At 35.7% G+C, this 18437-nt stretch overlaps 1 protein-coding gene across 2 annotated transcripts in view; it reads left to right on the top strand.

Moving 5' to 3' along the window:
- Prkg2 (protein kinase, cGMP-dependent, type II) overlaps positions 1-16286 on the top strand; it is a 114238-nt gene extending 97952 nt beyond the window's left edge. Inside the window, exons 16-19 of one of the 2 annotated variants that reach the window (XM_013020145.1) lie at positions 3813-3935; positions 4792-4854; positions 13514-13580; positions 15926-16286. In XM_013020145.1, coding sequence (XP_012875599.1) covers positions 3813-3935; positions 4792-4854; positions 13514-13580; positions 15926-16021 — 349 coding nt within the window. In that variant the 3' untranslated portion in view covers positions 16022-16286. The remainder of the gene's footprint in view (positions 1-3812; positions 3936-4791; positions 4855-13513; positions 13581-15925) is intronic. The other variant, XM_013020144.1, reaches the window with a different exon arrangement.
- The last annotated feature ends 2151 nt before the right edge of the window (positions 16287-18437 follow it).

Here is an 18437-nt window from a genome sequence, read left to right as displayed (position 1 = left end):
ATAAGTCAGGAATTTTTATTATTACTTTATGATTTAAATTTTTACAATTATTTCTATGGTTTAAATTTAAAAGGTTAAGAAAACTAGAAACCAGAGTTTGTTCAGGATAGGTAATTTGAAAAACAAATCGTTTAAATAGGGATACAGGTGGACCCATTGCAACAATGAGATGTACAAGTTGTTATGTCGAAAATAAACTTTACAACTTTGGGGGGGGAGAGGAATGGGGGGGGAGGGGAGGATGGGATGGGAAGGGGAAACAAAGGAGGAGGCTACAATGCTTGATTAGAAATGTACTCATTATCTTGCCCATGTAATTGTAACCCCTCTGTACAGTATTTTCACAATAAAAAAAAAGATAGGTAATTTGATCAGATCTTTGTGGCTCTAAATGTGACATACTTACCATTACACATATTTGGTTTATGATCATTCTCACATTGCTTTGTAACCAAATACTCCCAATCTTCATTTTAGAGAAGATTTGCATGACATAGGTTAAGAAATACTGGATCAAGAAAATGTGGTATATACACACAATGGAATTCTATGCCTCCATCAGAAAGAATGACATTGCCCCATTTGTTAGGGAATGGAAAGACTTGAAAAAATATATATTAAGTGAAGTAAGCCAGGCCCAAAGAAACATAGGTCCCATGGTTTCCCTTATTTGCAATATCTAGTATATATCTGAGACAAGCAGAAAAGGTCAGATAAGTTGATGTTAGGCGAAATGAACTCCAAAATAAGGACTCAAGTGGTTTTTCTTTCTTGCTATTGTTTCTAACATATTTATAAGATTTTTTTGTTGCTTTGTATGTCCTCTCTCATGGTATAACCCTGTTTTCACTGTATTTGATGTTGGTATAATTTATGGATGGGAAGGGAAAAAACAAATCATTTAAATAGGGATACAAGTGGACCCATTGCAACAATGAGATGTACAAGTCATTATGTCAAAAAATGAACTTTACAACTTTGGCGGGAAGTGGGGAGGGGAAGAGGAAGGGGAAACAAAGGAGGAGGCAACAATGCTCGATAAGAAATGTACTCATTACCTTGCCCATGTAATTGTAACCCCTTTGTACAGTATTTTCACAATAAAATTTTTAAAAAAGAAAGAAAAAAAAAAGAAATACTGGAATGGGCTGGGCACAGTTGTCAGGCCTGTAATCCTGGCTACTCAGGAGGCTGAGATATGAGGATTGTGGTTCAAAGTCAGCTTAGGCAGGAAAGTCTGTGAGACTCATCTCCAATTAACCACCAGAAAACTGAAAGTGGCATTGTGGCTCAAGTGGTAGAGCACTTGCCTTGAGCAGAAGAGCTGAGGGACAGCACCCAGCCCAAGAGTTCACTCATGACCAACAAAAAGAAAAAGAAGAAAAAAAGAAGAAATACTGGAATGGGTCCATTGATGGGGTTACTTTGTAAGAATAAAACTTCAGTGTCTTCTTAATTTTTTTTATTTTCAGTGTTAATGATGAAACCTAGGGCCTCAGACATACTAGACTATTACTGTGCCACTAACGTTTAGCATTTTTAAGCTTCTTACACCATAAATTTTCATGTTATATTTCCTGTGACTTGATTCAAATTTTGTCCATAAGCATTGGAGAAGCAGATATTAAAAACCTTTTTACATTATCTGTAATCATTTTCAAGTATTTATTGCTTCAAATTTGGAAGAAGCAAATTTTTCCAGGTAACCATTCATTGAAAATAAGTTTTCATTGAATGGTGGCTCAAGGTCATCTTAGTTGCTGGGTTTTCTTCATAGAAGGGAAATTAGATGTGGTGGCATGGGGCTGTGATCCCAGCTCTGATGAGAAGTCCCAAGTAAGTGGATCATGGCTCAGGTGATAAGAAGTTGGAGGGTTGGAGGCTTGGCTCAGCATAGCAAGCATGAAACCTTGAGTACAAACCCCAGAACTACCAAAAAATCAAAAGTAGGCCTTGAAGGCTAAGTGCATGTGGCTCACACATGCAATCCTAATTATTCAGGAGGCCAAGATCTGAGGATTGTGGTTCATAACTAGCCCAGGCAAGAAAGTCTATAAAAATTTTATTTGCAAAAAGTTGGAAGTGGAACTGTGGTTCAGATGGTAGAATGCTAACTTTAAGCACAAATCTCAAAGACAATGTCCAAGCCCTGAGTTCAACCCACAGAAGCAGCGCGCGCACACACACACACACACACACACACACACACACACACACACACACAATGACCCTGAGTCCTTTCCACTTAATCTGTTTGCACCCCCATTGAGTTGTCAGCTTTTCATTGCTATGACAAAATGCCTGACATAAACACCTTAAAGGAAGTAGTTGGCTTTCTTGCATTGAAACTATAGCAGAAAAGTGCATCATGACCAAAGTGTGTGACAAAGGAGTGTTCACTTGCTGATTGACACAGCGCAGAGATTTAAGTCCCAGTATCCCATCCAAGAATACATCCCAGGGACTTAATTTCTTTCCTTAGGTTCTACCACCTTCTGAGGCTGCAGTCTAGTCCTTAACATATGAACCTTTTGGGGACATTCCATTTCACTTCAGTCTTTCTTCTGTAAGTGAAGAGACTTAAAGTTTAAGCTCATAATGGATGCTTATAGCTCTCTTCTATGGACATCTGGACTACAACACATTAACATCGTTCTTGAATCTTGTCTTTCTCCTCCACACGACTTTCACCCCATTAGCAAATCCTGTTGGCTTTCCTATCTATTCTGGCATAAGCTGTCTATAATAAAGCACCATAAACTTGGTAGCTCAAACAGCAGACATTTATTTCTTACTGTGTTAGTGGTTGGAAATCCCAGATCAGGCTGTCAGGAAGACGGAGTTGTGACAAGGACTCATCCTAGTTAAAAACTTCTGACTTATTATTCGATCATCAGATGGTGGGAAGACCACTAGCCACCAATGTGTGCTCTGCCTAAAGGGAATTGATTTCATTCATGAGAATTCCATCCTCATGTCTACAGATTCTACCTCCAATTACTATCATGCTGGGATTAAGGTTTCAATGTATAAATTTGATAGGAGGACACACTAGCCAGTCCATTTCATAGTCTAGATAGATTAAAACTTTAAACATGTCTCACCACCTTCAATTCTACTGCCCTCCACCGGCCTATCTGGCCTTTGACCATCCCTACATCACAGTTTATTCCTTGTGAATTAAAAAAAGAAAAAGATGACTCTGGTTGCTGTAAATTAGATCATGGCTCAGAATATACTCCCAGATCCCACTAGTGTTGTATGATGTTACTGGTGTTCCTTATACCTCTTTTCTGCTTATCCACTCACCTGCCCACCTTATAGTTCCAGAACACTCTAGCCCATTCCTAAATGATGACTTTTTACTTCCTGTTTCCAGCCCACAGATAACAGTGTAGCTCATTCCTTCTCTGTACTAACACCTCTGTTCCACTGTCAGCTCAGGAGAAGAATTTTTTTTCCTATTTTACTGTAGCTAAAAAACAATCACACTTTCTTCTGTCATGCTGTGTGTGTTCATTTTATTTTTAGATACCAAATTACACTTTAAATGCATCCATTATGTGATATGAGATTAATGAAATTACTTTCTAGCATATTTCAAATTTCTCATAAAACAATTGGTGATAAAGTGAGAGAAAGGGGAGAGAAGGAAAGAGAGAAAGAAAAGGGGAGGAAAGTCGAGGAGAAGGGGAACGGAAAAGAGAAAAAGGGAAAGATGGAAGGACAGAGAGGCAGGCAGAGGAAGAGGAAGGAAGGAACAAGAGACATAGAATATGGTTTTAGTGTGTTTTATTTTGAATTTTCTCTAGCCCACCCTTTTCTGGAATTGACCAAATGATGACCTACAATTTAATTCTAAAAGGAATTGAAAAAATGGATTTTCCCAGAAAGATAACAAGGCGGCCTGAGGATTTGATCAGGAGACTTTGCAGGTGAGAATAACCCCTAGAATCTGCTTGCTTTGGAGAAAATGTTAAGGCTTGCGGGTTTCAGTTCTATACATTTTCTTATTGTGCTTTTCTGTGTTGCCAACTTACATTGAAAGTAAGGTTGTGTCTATTTTAGCATCTAAGTTTACCTCATGTCACAGAATCACTGTATAAGGATTCAGTTTTGCAAACTACATTTGCAAATCATCTTATAGAACTGTTATGAACAAAATAGAAGGATACATCTTGGTTTAAAATGAATGAATTAATTTATAATCTTGAGGAAAAAAATCAGTGATATAATAGTGTTACTACATGTGCTTCTTTCAATCTTTGCTTTTTTTTTCTTTTTAAAGAGTACTTTTCTATCTTACTTTGAGTGTTCCAGATTCCTTTTACTACTGAAAATCATTTATCAGAAAATTGGAGATTCATGGGTTTTTTTTTGCGGGGGTGGGGCTTAAAGTCTATTGTGCTGCTTCTTTCCCCCATATTTGAACAATAAAACATTGAAAGTTCATAAACTTTGAACATGGAATTTCTGCATGTTTAGATGTAAGTGATTCTGTAAAGCTCTCCCAGTTTTCCCCAGCAAGGCTGAGGAATTCTAGAGAAGACTTACGTAAAATAGGATTCATGGTCTTATGGACTTAAGAACTAAGTCCTTATGTAAAATAGGGCTTAGTAAGCATTACTCATAGTTTACTTGAAGGACTAACTCAATTAGGGGCAATATATTCATAGCTTCCTTTACTCAGACATATAACCCATGGTAAAAACTTGATGAATGGTTTTGAGTGACTAAATTAACCAAAAAATAAGTATATTATAAAGTGCCTTTGGAAAATTATCATTTCAGGCAAAATCCAACAGAAAGGCTGGGAAATCTGAAGAATGGAATCAATGACATAAAGAAGCACAGGTATATAGTTGCTACTTTGGCCAGAAAAAAAATATAGCAATTGATAGAATAATATACTAATCTTGATAGCTTCTTTTTATAAATGACAATGTTCTCTTTATAGACTCAGTTTTGCCTTCATGGCATTTTGCTTTCTCCTTGATATTTTACTAGTTTTACTATAGTTATTGTAATCAATCTCTAAACACCTTTTTAATGCTAGAAATTCATATCAAGAATGGGTGAGTCATAAAGCAAGTTATAAAATTACATTGAATCCACTGCTGTTCTTATAATTATCTTCAAATACTAATTAGGATTCTGTGAAGGAATTGAGTTTTAATTATGACTTTGAATGGGTAAATTAAAAGAGATTCAAATTATTGTTGTTAATGTTCAAGAGATTATGCCAGTTCAATCAACTACTATATAATGCTAAGGAGAATTTTGAGGTCATATTAGTGGAAGAGCAATATGCATGTAGAAGAAATTATATGACAAGTTTTGATTTTGATCTTCCTTTGGACCAATGATAAGTGTTAAAATTGTGTCCTGAGGTGCTGGGCACAACTCATATCCACCCACATCACAATTAAGAGGAAAATAACCAGTTCTAGGGTGGCCTGTTACGTTAGCCATGGTACTTGGTAAATTAAGTGTATTTCTATTTAGGGCACTTGCAACTTACAAAGAGTTTATCAATATATGACTTCATCATAAGTCATTTGTATTCTATTTTGGGTTTAACTCACATTATGTATTTGAAGCCTCATGCTGATTTTTACTTTTGGGGACAAAGTACATTGGTTTACACAAAATCTCAAATAATGCTTTTTCCCCATGCCATTTCTAGTCATATGAATTTCTAAAGGCCTTCAGAATCCTTGGGAACATCCTCTGTGGTTTGGTTAAATATTCAAATATGGCTCTTTTTTTTGTCAGTCGTGGGCCTTGAACTCTGAGCCTGGGCATTGTCCCTGAGCTCTTCAGCTCAAGGTGAGTGAGTGTTCTACCACTTGAGCCACAGCACCACTTCTGGTTCTCTGGTGGTTTATTGGAAACAAAAGTCTCATAGACTTTCCTGCCTGGGTTGGCTTTGAAGTGTGATCCTCAGATCTCAGCCTCCTGAGTAGCTAGGATTACAGGCTTGAGCCACCAGTGTCAAATATGGCTCTTTAAGCCATGGAGCATTTGTTGTTTGAAAGTAAGTGTCTGAGGAAGTCCTGTAATCATTTTGTTTATAATTGACAGAAAATATCACTTCGAAAATACATTGATGGTAACAAAAATAAAACTAAGAATTTCATTATGAAATACAGATGTGTTCACCTTAAGAAATGCAAATACCTCCAAAATAGCTGAGTCCTCTATGGATTGTTTTCCTCCTCTTCTTCTTCTTCCTCCTCCTCCTCCTTCCTTGCCTTCTTTGTCTTCTTTTTTTCTTCTTTAAATTCCTTTTGGCACTAGGGATGGAACCCAGGTTTCATGCATGCTAAGCACACACTATCAGTGAACTACACTCCCCAGCCCTCTGTGGATATTTTCACTGAAAAATTAGGAGCACAGAGTGAAGCAAAAGGGAGCGAGGTGGCTACTGAATAGAAACACTATTCATTTTCCTTAACAGTAGCAGCACAGCCTCTAGATAAATAATTAAATAAATCCCCAAGCTCTCAACTATCCTCTATGTATTCATGAACTTCCTTGAAATAAAGCCATGTATTCAACATTGTAAACTTGTGTGGAGCTCTGCCTTCAGAATGAATTAGAAAGAGAAGGAGGGAGGGACAGAGAAGAGAGGAAAAGACAGGCATAGTTGTGAATTTTATAGACATCAGAGTGCTTGCAGTATTTTAATCTTCTTTATTATCCTTTGGATTGCCTTTAATTTTGAAGCCCATTCTGTGTCTTAGATTCTAATTTATCTTCTTCCTGCATCTCACGCTGTTACCACAGTTTCCTCTCTCACATCAACATACCATTCGAGGAAACAAGTGTCCCATCAATTAAAGTGATTTGTCCCATATATTGTCCCCTTTCCCTTCATTAACATGTCTAGCTCTGAGGTAGTTGGGAAACAGAAGTGATATAATTGTTAACAGCCTCCATCTAGCATTATCCTTTATTTTTTTCTTATTTACCTGACACTCATTTAAATGTAGCTGTCAGATTGTGATTGGATAAACATGCAAATGGATGCTAAAGGATTTCCTCACCTAAGCATTATAATAAAGGACTCTGAATATCCTTCCTTATTGGGATTAATTTGCCTATCCTTACTAAGCAAGATTGCATTTGCTATGTGTGGCAGTGGAATAAGTGTGCAGAGTGCTGGGTTGATTTGACTAATAAGATACAACAACTTTATAGTGCATTTTCTGAGCTCAGAAACAGGCTATCATTCTATTTTCCTATTTTCATGCTACTTAAACTATAAAGTTAGGAGGGAGCTAGGGAAAAAGATAGTTGCCTCCTTCTCCAAATAATGGATTTTAATTAAAACAAAAGATTTATAACCTTGCCACCAGAATTGAAAAGGAATATTCTTAAGGTTTGACATTAGAGTTTTTCATTTTTCCCTAAACTATTTTTTCATAGAGAACAATTCATTTAGTTTTCTGTTTAACAGTGATATAGCTAATTATGCCATATTGTTATGTATATTTTCCCATTTTATGTTAAATTATTTATCTTAAAAATAATTACAGAGCTTTTCTCTCCCCTGTGCACTATAACTAAATACTGGACATGTCTCTCAACACCTATTTTAAAAAAAGACTAAAGAACCTGGGTACAGTTAATCCTTTCTTGATAAGAATAGGAATGATTTGTTCTCAATATTATAAGATTATTTTTACTTTTAAGAATAATGTCTACAACTCTCTCAAAAACAAAGAAGCAATTTATGAGCTGCTGATGTTAATAATTTCTGGCGAATATTTTCCACACAAGAGCACATGCTGGCATTTGGGTTACTTAAAATGTGGTTAGTGTCAAAACTCCAAGTGTTAAGTGAATGGCCACTCATGTTAAGTAAATATTGACATAAGTCAAATTGCAACAAGTACACCACCATAAGAAATGTTCGGCTGCCTGATTTAGCGGATTAATAAAAAAATCACTGCTATTAATATTGTTGGGAACACCTACTGGGTAGAGAGCATTGTGAAAATACATTATAAGGAATGATTGCCATACTCCGTGGCCAGAGTCCACCGAACTGTGTACCTAGAAATCCCTGAAAATGGAGCTTCAGCCTGTGTGAAGGCTAATGGGTGGGGCTAAAACAGAACCTCTGTGGTTTGCCAGCAAGGACAGAAGAAGGACATAAAACAGCTGGGTTGTTGTCTGACTCTTACTCTTTGACTGGAGTTCCAGCAGCTTCTACCAAAATGGTAACTAAAATGGAATGTACTAGAGTCAGCCTTCTCTGTTTTTAGTTCCTTTTCAACTGCTAAACTTAGACTTGGATATGGAAATCCAGTCAAGGACTCCACTTACACTCACTCAGGGGTGAAGAGAGGTTGAGAGAGGTGGGAGAGAACTGTTTCCCTGGAATGACACAAGTCCCTAGTCTCAGTTATCATGCCCAGCAGCCTACCCTCATTGCCCACTCTCCCCATCACCCTTGACAGAGCCAGATTTCTCTCCCAAGATGATGAACCATTTCCTTAGAATTTTGAACTGTCTTCCATTACATCAAAAGATTTTGATTCCTTACTATGTCCTAAAACATCTGAACGTGGACTAGCCTTTGGCCATTTCTCAGATACTCTTTTATTTTTCATTCCCCACCCCCATTTTCCTTACATTTATATTTTAGTTTTTCCTATCTGGAAAGTCATTGCCCTGGATCTTCTAATTACATCACTCTTTTCTTTATATAGTTTTAATTCAAATATCACTTCTTTAAATAACAACCTAGCCTAAATCAACACCTCCAACTTACTTCTTCATATATGTATATTATAGGCATATTATTGCAAAGATATGTTATTGTAAAGATATTGTATAAAGGTGCTACAGTTTCATGAGTAAGGTAATGAATATATTTCCTATTGAGCATTGTTACCCTCTTCTTTGTTTTTCCCCTATCATCCCTTCCCTCCTCACCTCCCTAACTCTTCCCTCTCCCCCAAGTTGTAAAATTTGTTTTCAACATAGTGTCTTGTACATATCATGGTTACAATGGATCAGCCTATATCCTTGTTTCAGTATTTTGCTATTTCCCTTCCCCTCCCCAAATTAGAAAAATGTATATTCAAGATGCAGGGCACTGGAATCAAATACAGTAAAAACAGGGGTTATACCACAGGCGAAGAACATACAAAAGAAGCAAAAAAAAAAAAAATCACACAGTACAAGATCAAAAGCTATGTACATACGATTGTATAAGATGATGCTAAGCGAAATGAACCCCAAGATAGGGACAGAAGAGGTCTTATATTTGTTGCTGTTGTTTTTAATGTACTATGTAATTATTTTTGTTTTTTTTGTATGTTCTTCCCCCATGGTATAACCCCGGTTTTCTTATCCAGCCATCATCTACCACTTTGTCATACTTGTTAGTATATAAAACTAAATGTTTTATATTATTTACTTGGATTTTTGTCTGTTGTCTTCCACCAAATGAAAACATTTATAATGTAAGATCTTTGCATTTTTGATATCTGAGACCAACTTGCCTTGCCATAATTTTTTAAATTATCTTAAAGTAGTTGCACAGAAGAGTTGCCATTCAACAAAGCAGTTTATGATGAACACAATGCATCTTGATCAATGTCACTCCTTTCATAATTCTCCTCCATCCCTCTCAACTCCACCATTTCCCACAGTTTTCTTAATTTTGTAGGATATGCATTGAATTGTTAAAGAGTTGGTTATTTCCTTACTTTTGAAAAATTTTTACATTGAATTTTATGACTGCATTCTCTTCTCCCTTTCTTCCTTTTTTATTTTATTTATTTATTTTTATTTATTTTTGTCAGTCATGGGGCTTTAACTCTGGGTCTTGGCACTGTCCCTGAGCTCTTTAGCTCAAAGAAAGCACTCTACCACTTGAGCCACAGTGCCACTTCCCCCCTTTCTTCCTTCATTTGTCATAAATTTTTATTGGCTGACCTCAGTATCGCCACAGAAAAGATCAGTGGATACAGAAGTGTATTATTCCACATTATTTATAAGATTCTGAGAAGAGGTTGAGAGGCAGATAGACAGAGACAAACAGAGAGAGATTGTGTTTAAGAGAAGTGAGGACTCCAGAATTTTGGTATTGCATTTATAGTCTAGCAAACTTTTTATAAATATATATATATATATAAAATATGTGTATCATATATGTGTATATAATATATATATGAGAATAGTCCTTTGAGATAAATGTTATAGAAGTAAGGAAAAGCTTTATCTTCTTATCAACTTAGTTCTGCATTTTAAAATATCACTATAAAATACTCCCTTGTCTTGAAACTTTTTTTTAATTGTAAAGATACTGTACAGAGGGGTTACAATTACATGAGTAGGGTAATGAGTACATTTCCTATGGAGCATTGTCATTTCCTCCTTTGACCCACCTCCCCAACTCCTCCCTCCTCCACCCGACATTGTAAAGTTCATTTTCAACATAGTGTCCTGTATATCTCATTATCACAAAAGGTCAAACTGCATCCCCATTTAAGCATTCCGCTATACCCCTTCCTCTCCCCAAATTTCAAAAATTTATATACAAGATGCAGAACACCGGAATCAAATACAGTGAAAACAGGGGTTATGCCATGGGGGAAGAACTTACAAGAGAAACAAAAGAATCACATAGTGAATTATAAGTACATTAAAAACAATAGCAAGCAAGAAAAAAACTCCTTGTGTCCCAGTCTTGTGGTATATTTTGCTTAACATTATCTCATGTGATCATATGTACATAGCTTTTGACCTTCTCTGTTTGTCATAGACCTGTACTAGACATTGCAAACAAGGGAAACCATGGGACCTATGTTTCTTTGGGCCTGGCTTACTTCACTTAATATAATTTTTTCCAAGTCTTTACATTTCCTAACAAATGGGGCAATGTCATTCTTTCTGCTGGAGGCATAGAATTCCATTGTGTATATACACCACATTTTCTTGATCCATTCATCTACTGAGGGGCATTGGGGTTGTTTCCATATCTTAGCTATGGTGAATAATGCTGTGATAAACATGGTTGTACTGGTAGCTTTGGTATGACCTTGTTTGTGATCATTTGGGTAAATGCCCAAAAGTGGGATTGCTGGGTCATGGGGGGAGCTCTATGTGGAGTCTTTTGAGGATCCTCCATACTGCTTTCCAAAGTGGTTGAACAAGTTTACACTCCCACCAACAATGAAGTAGGGTTCCCTTTTGGCTACATCCCCTCCAGCATTTGTTGTTTCTAGATTTCTTGATTATAACCATTCTGACAGGGGTGAGGTGGAATCTCAATGCTGTCTTGATTTGCATTTCTTGTATGGCTAGAGATGTTCAGCATTTCTTCATGTCTATTGGCCATTCTTATTTCCTCTTCAAAGAAGTGTCTCATTAAGTTTTTAGCCCACTTATTTATCAGGCAGTTGTTTAATTGAGGATTTGTTATTGTGGGCTTTCGTTTTTTGAGTTCTAAATATTTTAGATATGAGACTTTGTCTGTTGTACACTAGTGAAGATCTTCTCCCAGTCCATGGGCTTTTTATTGGTCTTGCTAGCTATGTCCTTTGCCTTGCAGAAGCTCTGCAGCTTCATGTAATCCCATTTGTCCAAACTTTCTTTGATTTGTTGTTTCTGGATGTCTATTAAGAAAATTTTGGCCTGTGCCAAGGAATCCTAGAGTTTCTTCTATTTCTTCCTGTAATGTTTTCAGGGTGTCTGCTTTGACTTTGAGGTCTTGAGGTCTTTGATCCATTTGGAGTTGATTCTGGTGCAGGGTGATATATACAGATATAGCTTTAGTTTTCTACAAGTGTTTAACCAATTTTGCCAGCACCAGTTACTAAAAAGGCTGTCTTCCATTCTATTTCTTTAGCTCCCTTGTCAAACATTAGGTGGCTATAGGTCTGTGGGTTCATTTCTGGGTCTCCAGTAGTATTCCATTGCTTCCCAGGTCTGTTCTTGAGCCAGTAGGAAGCTGTTTTTATTACTATGGCTTTGTAGTAGAGTTTGAAATTTGGTTGATATTCCCCTAGTATTGTTCTTTCTACTAAGAATTGTTTTTGTTGTTTGGGGTCTTTTATTGTTCCATATGAACTTTTGGATTGCTTCTTCTATTTCATTGAAGAATGAGGTTGGGATATTGATAGGTATCACATTGAATTTATAGATAGCTTTTGGCAGTATTAACATCTTCACGAAGTTAATCCTTCTAATCCGGGAGCATGGGAGGTTTTTCCACTGTCTTGCAGCTTTTTATATTCACATTAGCAGGGACATCATTCCCATGTCATTGTGGTATTATGCCCTTATATAGTAGCCACTCCTGTGCAAGTTTGTGCTCCTGCTTAAGATTCTACAGATATTTATTGAGCCCTATTCTGTGTCTCATACTTTCTCAAATATTAAGGAAAGGGATAAAACTCCTTGCTGAGTTGGAGCTTATAGCCTAGAGGAAGAAATAGAAAGTAAGATAAGCCAAAGAAATCAACAAGATGAGCTAGACAGTTCATGAGATAGGTAATGAGATAAAAATAAGGCTGAGAAGAATGGTAAGGTATTGAGAAGCAGGTGAGAAAGGTTGTAATATTATAGTAGATGGCTTTAAAAGCCCCTGCTATGAGGATGATCTTTGAGGCAAGACCTGAAGATACTGAGAGATAAAGAATAGTCCATCATTGGGTGCAGAGGCCTTAAAGTGGGAGAGTTCTTAGCATGCTGGGGTGGCTAATGGGTGAAGCAAGTTGGCTGGAGAAAATGTGGAGCTCCAATCTGAGTATGATATGTATATGCTAGTTGCCTCTTAAACAACAGTGATAACAACATTTGCAGATGGAAGTTTGTTAAACCACTGGGAAGCTCCTAAGTGGGAAGAGGGACATTAGAATGTAAATGTTATTGAAAACCATGAGACTGAATGAGATTAATGTAGGAAACCAGGGTGACTGAAAAGAGAAGGACTGGGTTCTGGAGCACACCCCCTTCAACAGGAAATCACAGTGGATGAAGCATAACACTCAGACAGTAGAATGTGGAAGTCAGATGAACGAAGCATTTTAGCAAGTAAAAGGAAAACTGGGACTCAAGGTGGAGGGAATGAAACCAGACTGCAGCATAATCAACAGAAAAATGGATATGTAGAGTAGTTAACCCTTGCAAGGATTTTCTCCTAGTATGGGAAAGAGAGAAATGGACTGAGAGAAGGGAACTGAGGTTAAAGATGGGGTTTGGTGTTTATGGTGTTTCTATATTGGTGGTAATGATCCAGGAACAAAGACTGGAGAAAGGAGAATTTGAATATGGATTTGAATAGAAAAGAGGCAATGGAGTCAAGTATACAGAAGAGGAACTGATCCTAAGTGGAAGCAAAGACAGGTCAACAGTGAGAGAGAGAGAGAGAGAGAGAGAGAGAGAGAGAGAGAGAGGATAAATAGATAAATCAGGTAGAGAAATATATAAATGGATGAATACATAGCTTGCTAATAGTTTATTAAATAAGCAACATTCTCTCATTCCTCAGGTGGCTAAATGGGTTCAACTGGGAGGGACTGAAGGCAAGGAACCTTCCATCACCTTTACGAAGAGAGGTATGGTATTTACTATATTACTTTCTTGATTTTGTCCTTGGAATTTGTTTTTCCAAACAGATTTTAGGGAGGGGGGTATGAAAGGCAGATGTGTCTGTGTGTCCATGCACATGCGTACCATATCTAGGTGGTTCCTTAAAAGTGTTTTTCCCTTGACCCCACCCCACCTCTTTCAAGAAAAGAAAGAGTAGAAGAATGAAGAGAGGAAAAAGGGGAGAATGCAGTCAAGAATTTGTTGTTTATTGGACAAAATTAAAAAGGGTGAGAGAAGGGGTATATAGGGAAGGGATAGGTGAGAACATTGGAAAGGGATGATGACAAAGATACATATATTCATAAACTGCTTTGTTAAGCGGCAACTCCTTTTACCACAACTTACAGATACTAAATTAATTAATACAATATTTTTTAAAGATACAGTTTGACACATGTTGGGGGTAGGGGGAGAAATCTTATTAGGAAAGAGGCAAACTGAGTAAGGCCTGTATTATAGAACAGATCTAGGTGTTAAGGTCTAAGGTCTCTGATTCTTGTAACTGATTTGGGTGAGTCACTGTGCTTCTTGGACAGTTATCAGGCTGAATCCTTTAATAGAAGAATGATATGTTGCTAAATTTCTCAGTAATCAATTCCTCAATACTCAATATTCAAATATGTGAGGAAGAGAGATAGAATTATGAAATAAAAATAAAAGCAAAAGGCAGTTTGAAAGTGTTTAAATAAAAGTGAAAATTTACTAGTAATTCAGAGTATAGAGACTCAATAATATTGCTTCGTTGATGAGTGTGAAGTCACTTTTCAAGAACTAATTAAATGGCAATGCCACTTATGTCCCAAAATGGAGTTGGACAGACAAGCAGATAAAATGTCTCATTTAAGAATTACCTTTAGGAGATTGTGATTATTTATGTCATTTGATACTGTATGCTATTCAAACCATAATTATATCACTCTAGGAAAAATACTTGTCACAGAAATTGAAAATATAAGCTAAAGTTAAAGATGATCAAGTAATATTGTCAAGCATAAATGCTATTACATTAAGATGGATTTTATAAGTAAAATGGAATGGAAACAAAAAGAGAACAAAAGGATATGAAATTTCTACTGTTTAAATTTCTACTGTTTAAATGATGGATGTCAGATCTTGGTGGTATTTAGATCATACTAGATATATTTCATTGAAGTTATGGTAATGTTTTGATAGTGTCAATAATCACAGAAGTGTTCATTCTCCATACTGTTTATACCATTTCTTTTGGTTGATTTTTATTTCAAAGCTAGCACTCTATCATTTGAACCACAACTCCATTTCCAGTTTTTATTGGTTAATCTCACAGACTTTCCCACCTATGCTGCCTGGCTTTGAACTATAATCCTCAGATCTCAGCCTCTGAGTAGCTAGGGTTACAGGCATGAGGCCACTGACACCCACCACTATTTAGTCTTTTATTTAAAAAAAATCAGGTGTCAGTTTCCAAATGTACACCATGAGGCTCTCATGTTTCTTTCAGAAAAAAATATTAGCATGAAGCGATAGCGTGTTGAACTTGACAATTCAGCTTTGTACATCCACTAGCTGTACACAATGGCTGAGTCGTGTGAACTTCTGAATGATTTCTCCATACACATTATGACCTATCACATAGAGTATTTTTAATGATTTGTCATCTATTATTTAGTTAGGTACTATTGAATTTTTCTGGAAAGAAAGGGATTTGAAGCTACCTGATTTGCAAAATAATTTAATACCAGACTGTTCTTTCATCTTTTAACAAGGTCATAAATATCTTAATTACCCCTTAATTATAAATTACTTAATTTATAGGAATGAGTTAGCCATATAAAAATTCACTATTGGTCAGAAGCTTCTAAAAAGTAGAAGGTGTAAATCTTAGAATTTTTAATATTTACTTAAAATATTTTTAAATCTGATAAAAGTGTGTATTATTGCTGGCATAGTTTTTTTAGAAAATAACTCGTCATACCAGATATCTCCTCATGAGTTAGTCTAATGACTAAAACATTTGTTTCTAATGAGGAAGGGGAACTCACAAGGCTAAGACTCTTACTACATGATAGTAATGAACCATTTTATTCATTATCTGCAATTTACAAGAGTCTATATCATGAAATCAAGGTTCAACTAGTAAAAGCATCACCCTGAAAGGGTGACATCAATTAAGATACATTGTACTTGTAAACTGATTTGTTGAATGGTAACTCTTTTTATACAACTACTTAAAGATAATAAAATATATAAGACAAAAGAAAAGGCTTCGGCTCAATTGTAATATGCTTAGTCAACATTATCTTGGTCTTTGGTTCAACTTTTTCTGTATTAGATCAGTGGACCCATAGATCACAGCTACTTTGACAAGTATCCGCCTGAAAAGGGAGTACCACCAGATGAGATGTCAGGCTGGGATAAAGACTTCTGACAGAAGACAAGGCGATTACTGCTGTTAGACCTTAGAAGAGGACTATATGGATCAATAACCCAACACTGATTATTTCTCGCTTCAAAGTATTATATGAACTTTTGGAACACCATGAAGGACAAGAAATCTCTGCACAAGAGGTGGAGAATGGGTGGATATAGCTCTGAGTGATGAAGTCTCATTTAGATGCTGTGAATATTCATTATTACAGTCAGATGTTAAAGGTTATTTGCCTCTCTTTTCTACAATCAAAACCATTTTTGTTGCAGTGGCATAGTATTCTCTGAAATCTACTGTCTTCCCAAATTATGCCATTTTTGTCTCAGTCCCAGAGAATTTTCACAAGGAGCTTGTACTTGAATGATTAAGTCATGCAAACAGAAAGAGGAATGCAAAGAAATTTTGAAACATATCTTCATCACTCAACAACTCTATGTTTGCATGAATATATCTTAAGATGGTGGTTTTTAGACTTGACTTTCAACTTCTTTCAACCTAGAAAGCTTGAAAAATGGCTGAAAGTCTTTTGATTCTAGTCTAAAAGGCAAATTTGAATATTCCAAAATGATACTAATTCTTGATAAAATCAAGTCAATTAATCCAACTAAGTAATTATATTTTATTAAAGAAGAAAGGAAAACATATAAGGGAAATATTTTTCTCCTGTAACCATTTGTGATACCTCAGAAATTTTTCAAAAACTTTATTAAAAGCAGTTATAGTGTATGCTTAAATGAACATTAGGCCCTGGGAAAGGCCATACTAAAATTCACTACCAAAGTAGAAAAATAAATTAAAATGAAATAAAGGCTTTTCCTTTTCATTAAAGATAAAATAGAATACATATTAGTAGGCAAAGTTGGAGAGTCTTTTAAACTCTGAGGTATTTTGACCAATTTTGTTATTGTTGCTATTAATAAAGCAAAAAAATACAGTATTACCACTGTTAACTTTTAGTTAGAAGTCCCCTGGCAAGTGTTGATGCATTGTATTCACTGTAGCGTTAATGGATCATTTTAGAGACATTTGAGTCATGCATATATTGATAATTTTAACACAAGCTATTGGAGAAGTGGTAACATTTTAGAAAGAAAAAAATACCCAGGATATAGCCTTTTCTTGACTCCTCCTTGCAACCTTCCAAACAATAAACAGGATACACCCAGTAGTTGGACACCAGTACCTAAGAACTTTTCTTATGAATGCTTATTTGTATTGATCATGATCCCTCTCTTAGCCTCCTTTCAAAATGGGTAAGAAGCAGAGCTGCTTGTTGTATTTTTTTTAAACCCTGCAAGTAAAACTAATGTCTGATTTCCCACATTTTTCAAACGTCAGCTTATATTTTTATATGAAAGTAGTTTATGTGCAAAGCAACCTACTCCCACTCCAGGCACATATTTACATCATGCAGAGAAAGTTAGCTGTGTGCTTGCTGAAAAGTTAAGCTGGAGAAGTAAAACTTAACCAAGAAAGTGAATCCTTAACGAACTGCATTTCCACACTTAAGAGTCCTTTTGCTGAACCAAAGAGTTTTGTTTTTTTTAGAGTAGTATTTTTAAAGATTATGTATTGTACATAGAAGAACCATTTTTTAAAAAAAAGATTAGCATAACTTGCTTAAAGAATTTCTAAAATTTTTAAACTATTTTTATTTGCATTTAGTTTCTATGTACCATGTTTTTCCATGTATATATTTTAATGATTCTAAAACATAGAGGTATAAAACACATGTAATGATTGGTGGAGAGTAGAACTGTATAGATATCATAGCTATGGCATTCTCAAATGAGGTCAATAGTTGTAATTAAAAATAAACCCTATGTAGATAGAGATAAAACCCAACTAAGAATACACCAGGTAAATTCTGCCTGTGATTTGCCATGTCATATGGAGCCCACATGTGATTTTTTTATTGTGTTTCATTTGGAGTCATTTATAAAGTTAAAAATATGAGATATTAGACCATCATATAATCTCAGCTCCACTAGTTTCTAACTAAATGACCTTTGGAAAATTACTTTACTTGATTAATAGCTTTTACATTTGTAGAAAAAGGCAATATAAAGTCATATTTGCTTTAGAAACTTGTCTTTGAGAGTAAATAAGATAGCTTATTTACCTGGTAGTTGTGAAATGATTACTGTTACTTGGTTGAGAGCTACCATTACTATCTCTATGAAAAGTAAAAGGGGCTTAATTATTTTTTAGTTTTGAACATTATGTATTAATAGCATTTGTATTAGACTTGTCCAATTAAATCCAGTATCTGTCCTTTCTTTTTTTATTTGCAATCCTGAAGTAAGAATGGTTGATCAAACTTCAATGTATTTGAAGAAAGACTAACCTTTACCAAGACGAAGTGCTTTATTAATCTAACTTTAATTTTCATTTTTATGAATTAAACATATACACA

This window comes from Dipodomys ordii, unplaced genomic scaffold (genome assembly GCF_000151885.1).
Source record: "Dipodomys ordii isolate 6190 unplaced genomic scaffold, Dord_2.0 Scaffold49, whole genome shotgun sequence".
NCBI classification, from domain to species: domain Eukaryota; kingdom Metazoa; phylum Chordata; class Mammalia; order Rodentia; family Heteromyidae; genus Dipodomys; species Dipodomys ordii.
Note: the sequence above shows the minus strand (reverse complement) of the source record. Positions and strands in the feature narration are given on the sequence as shown.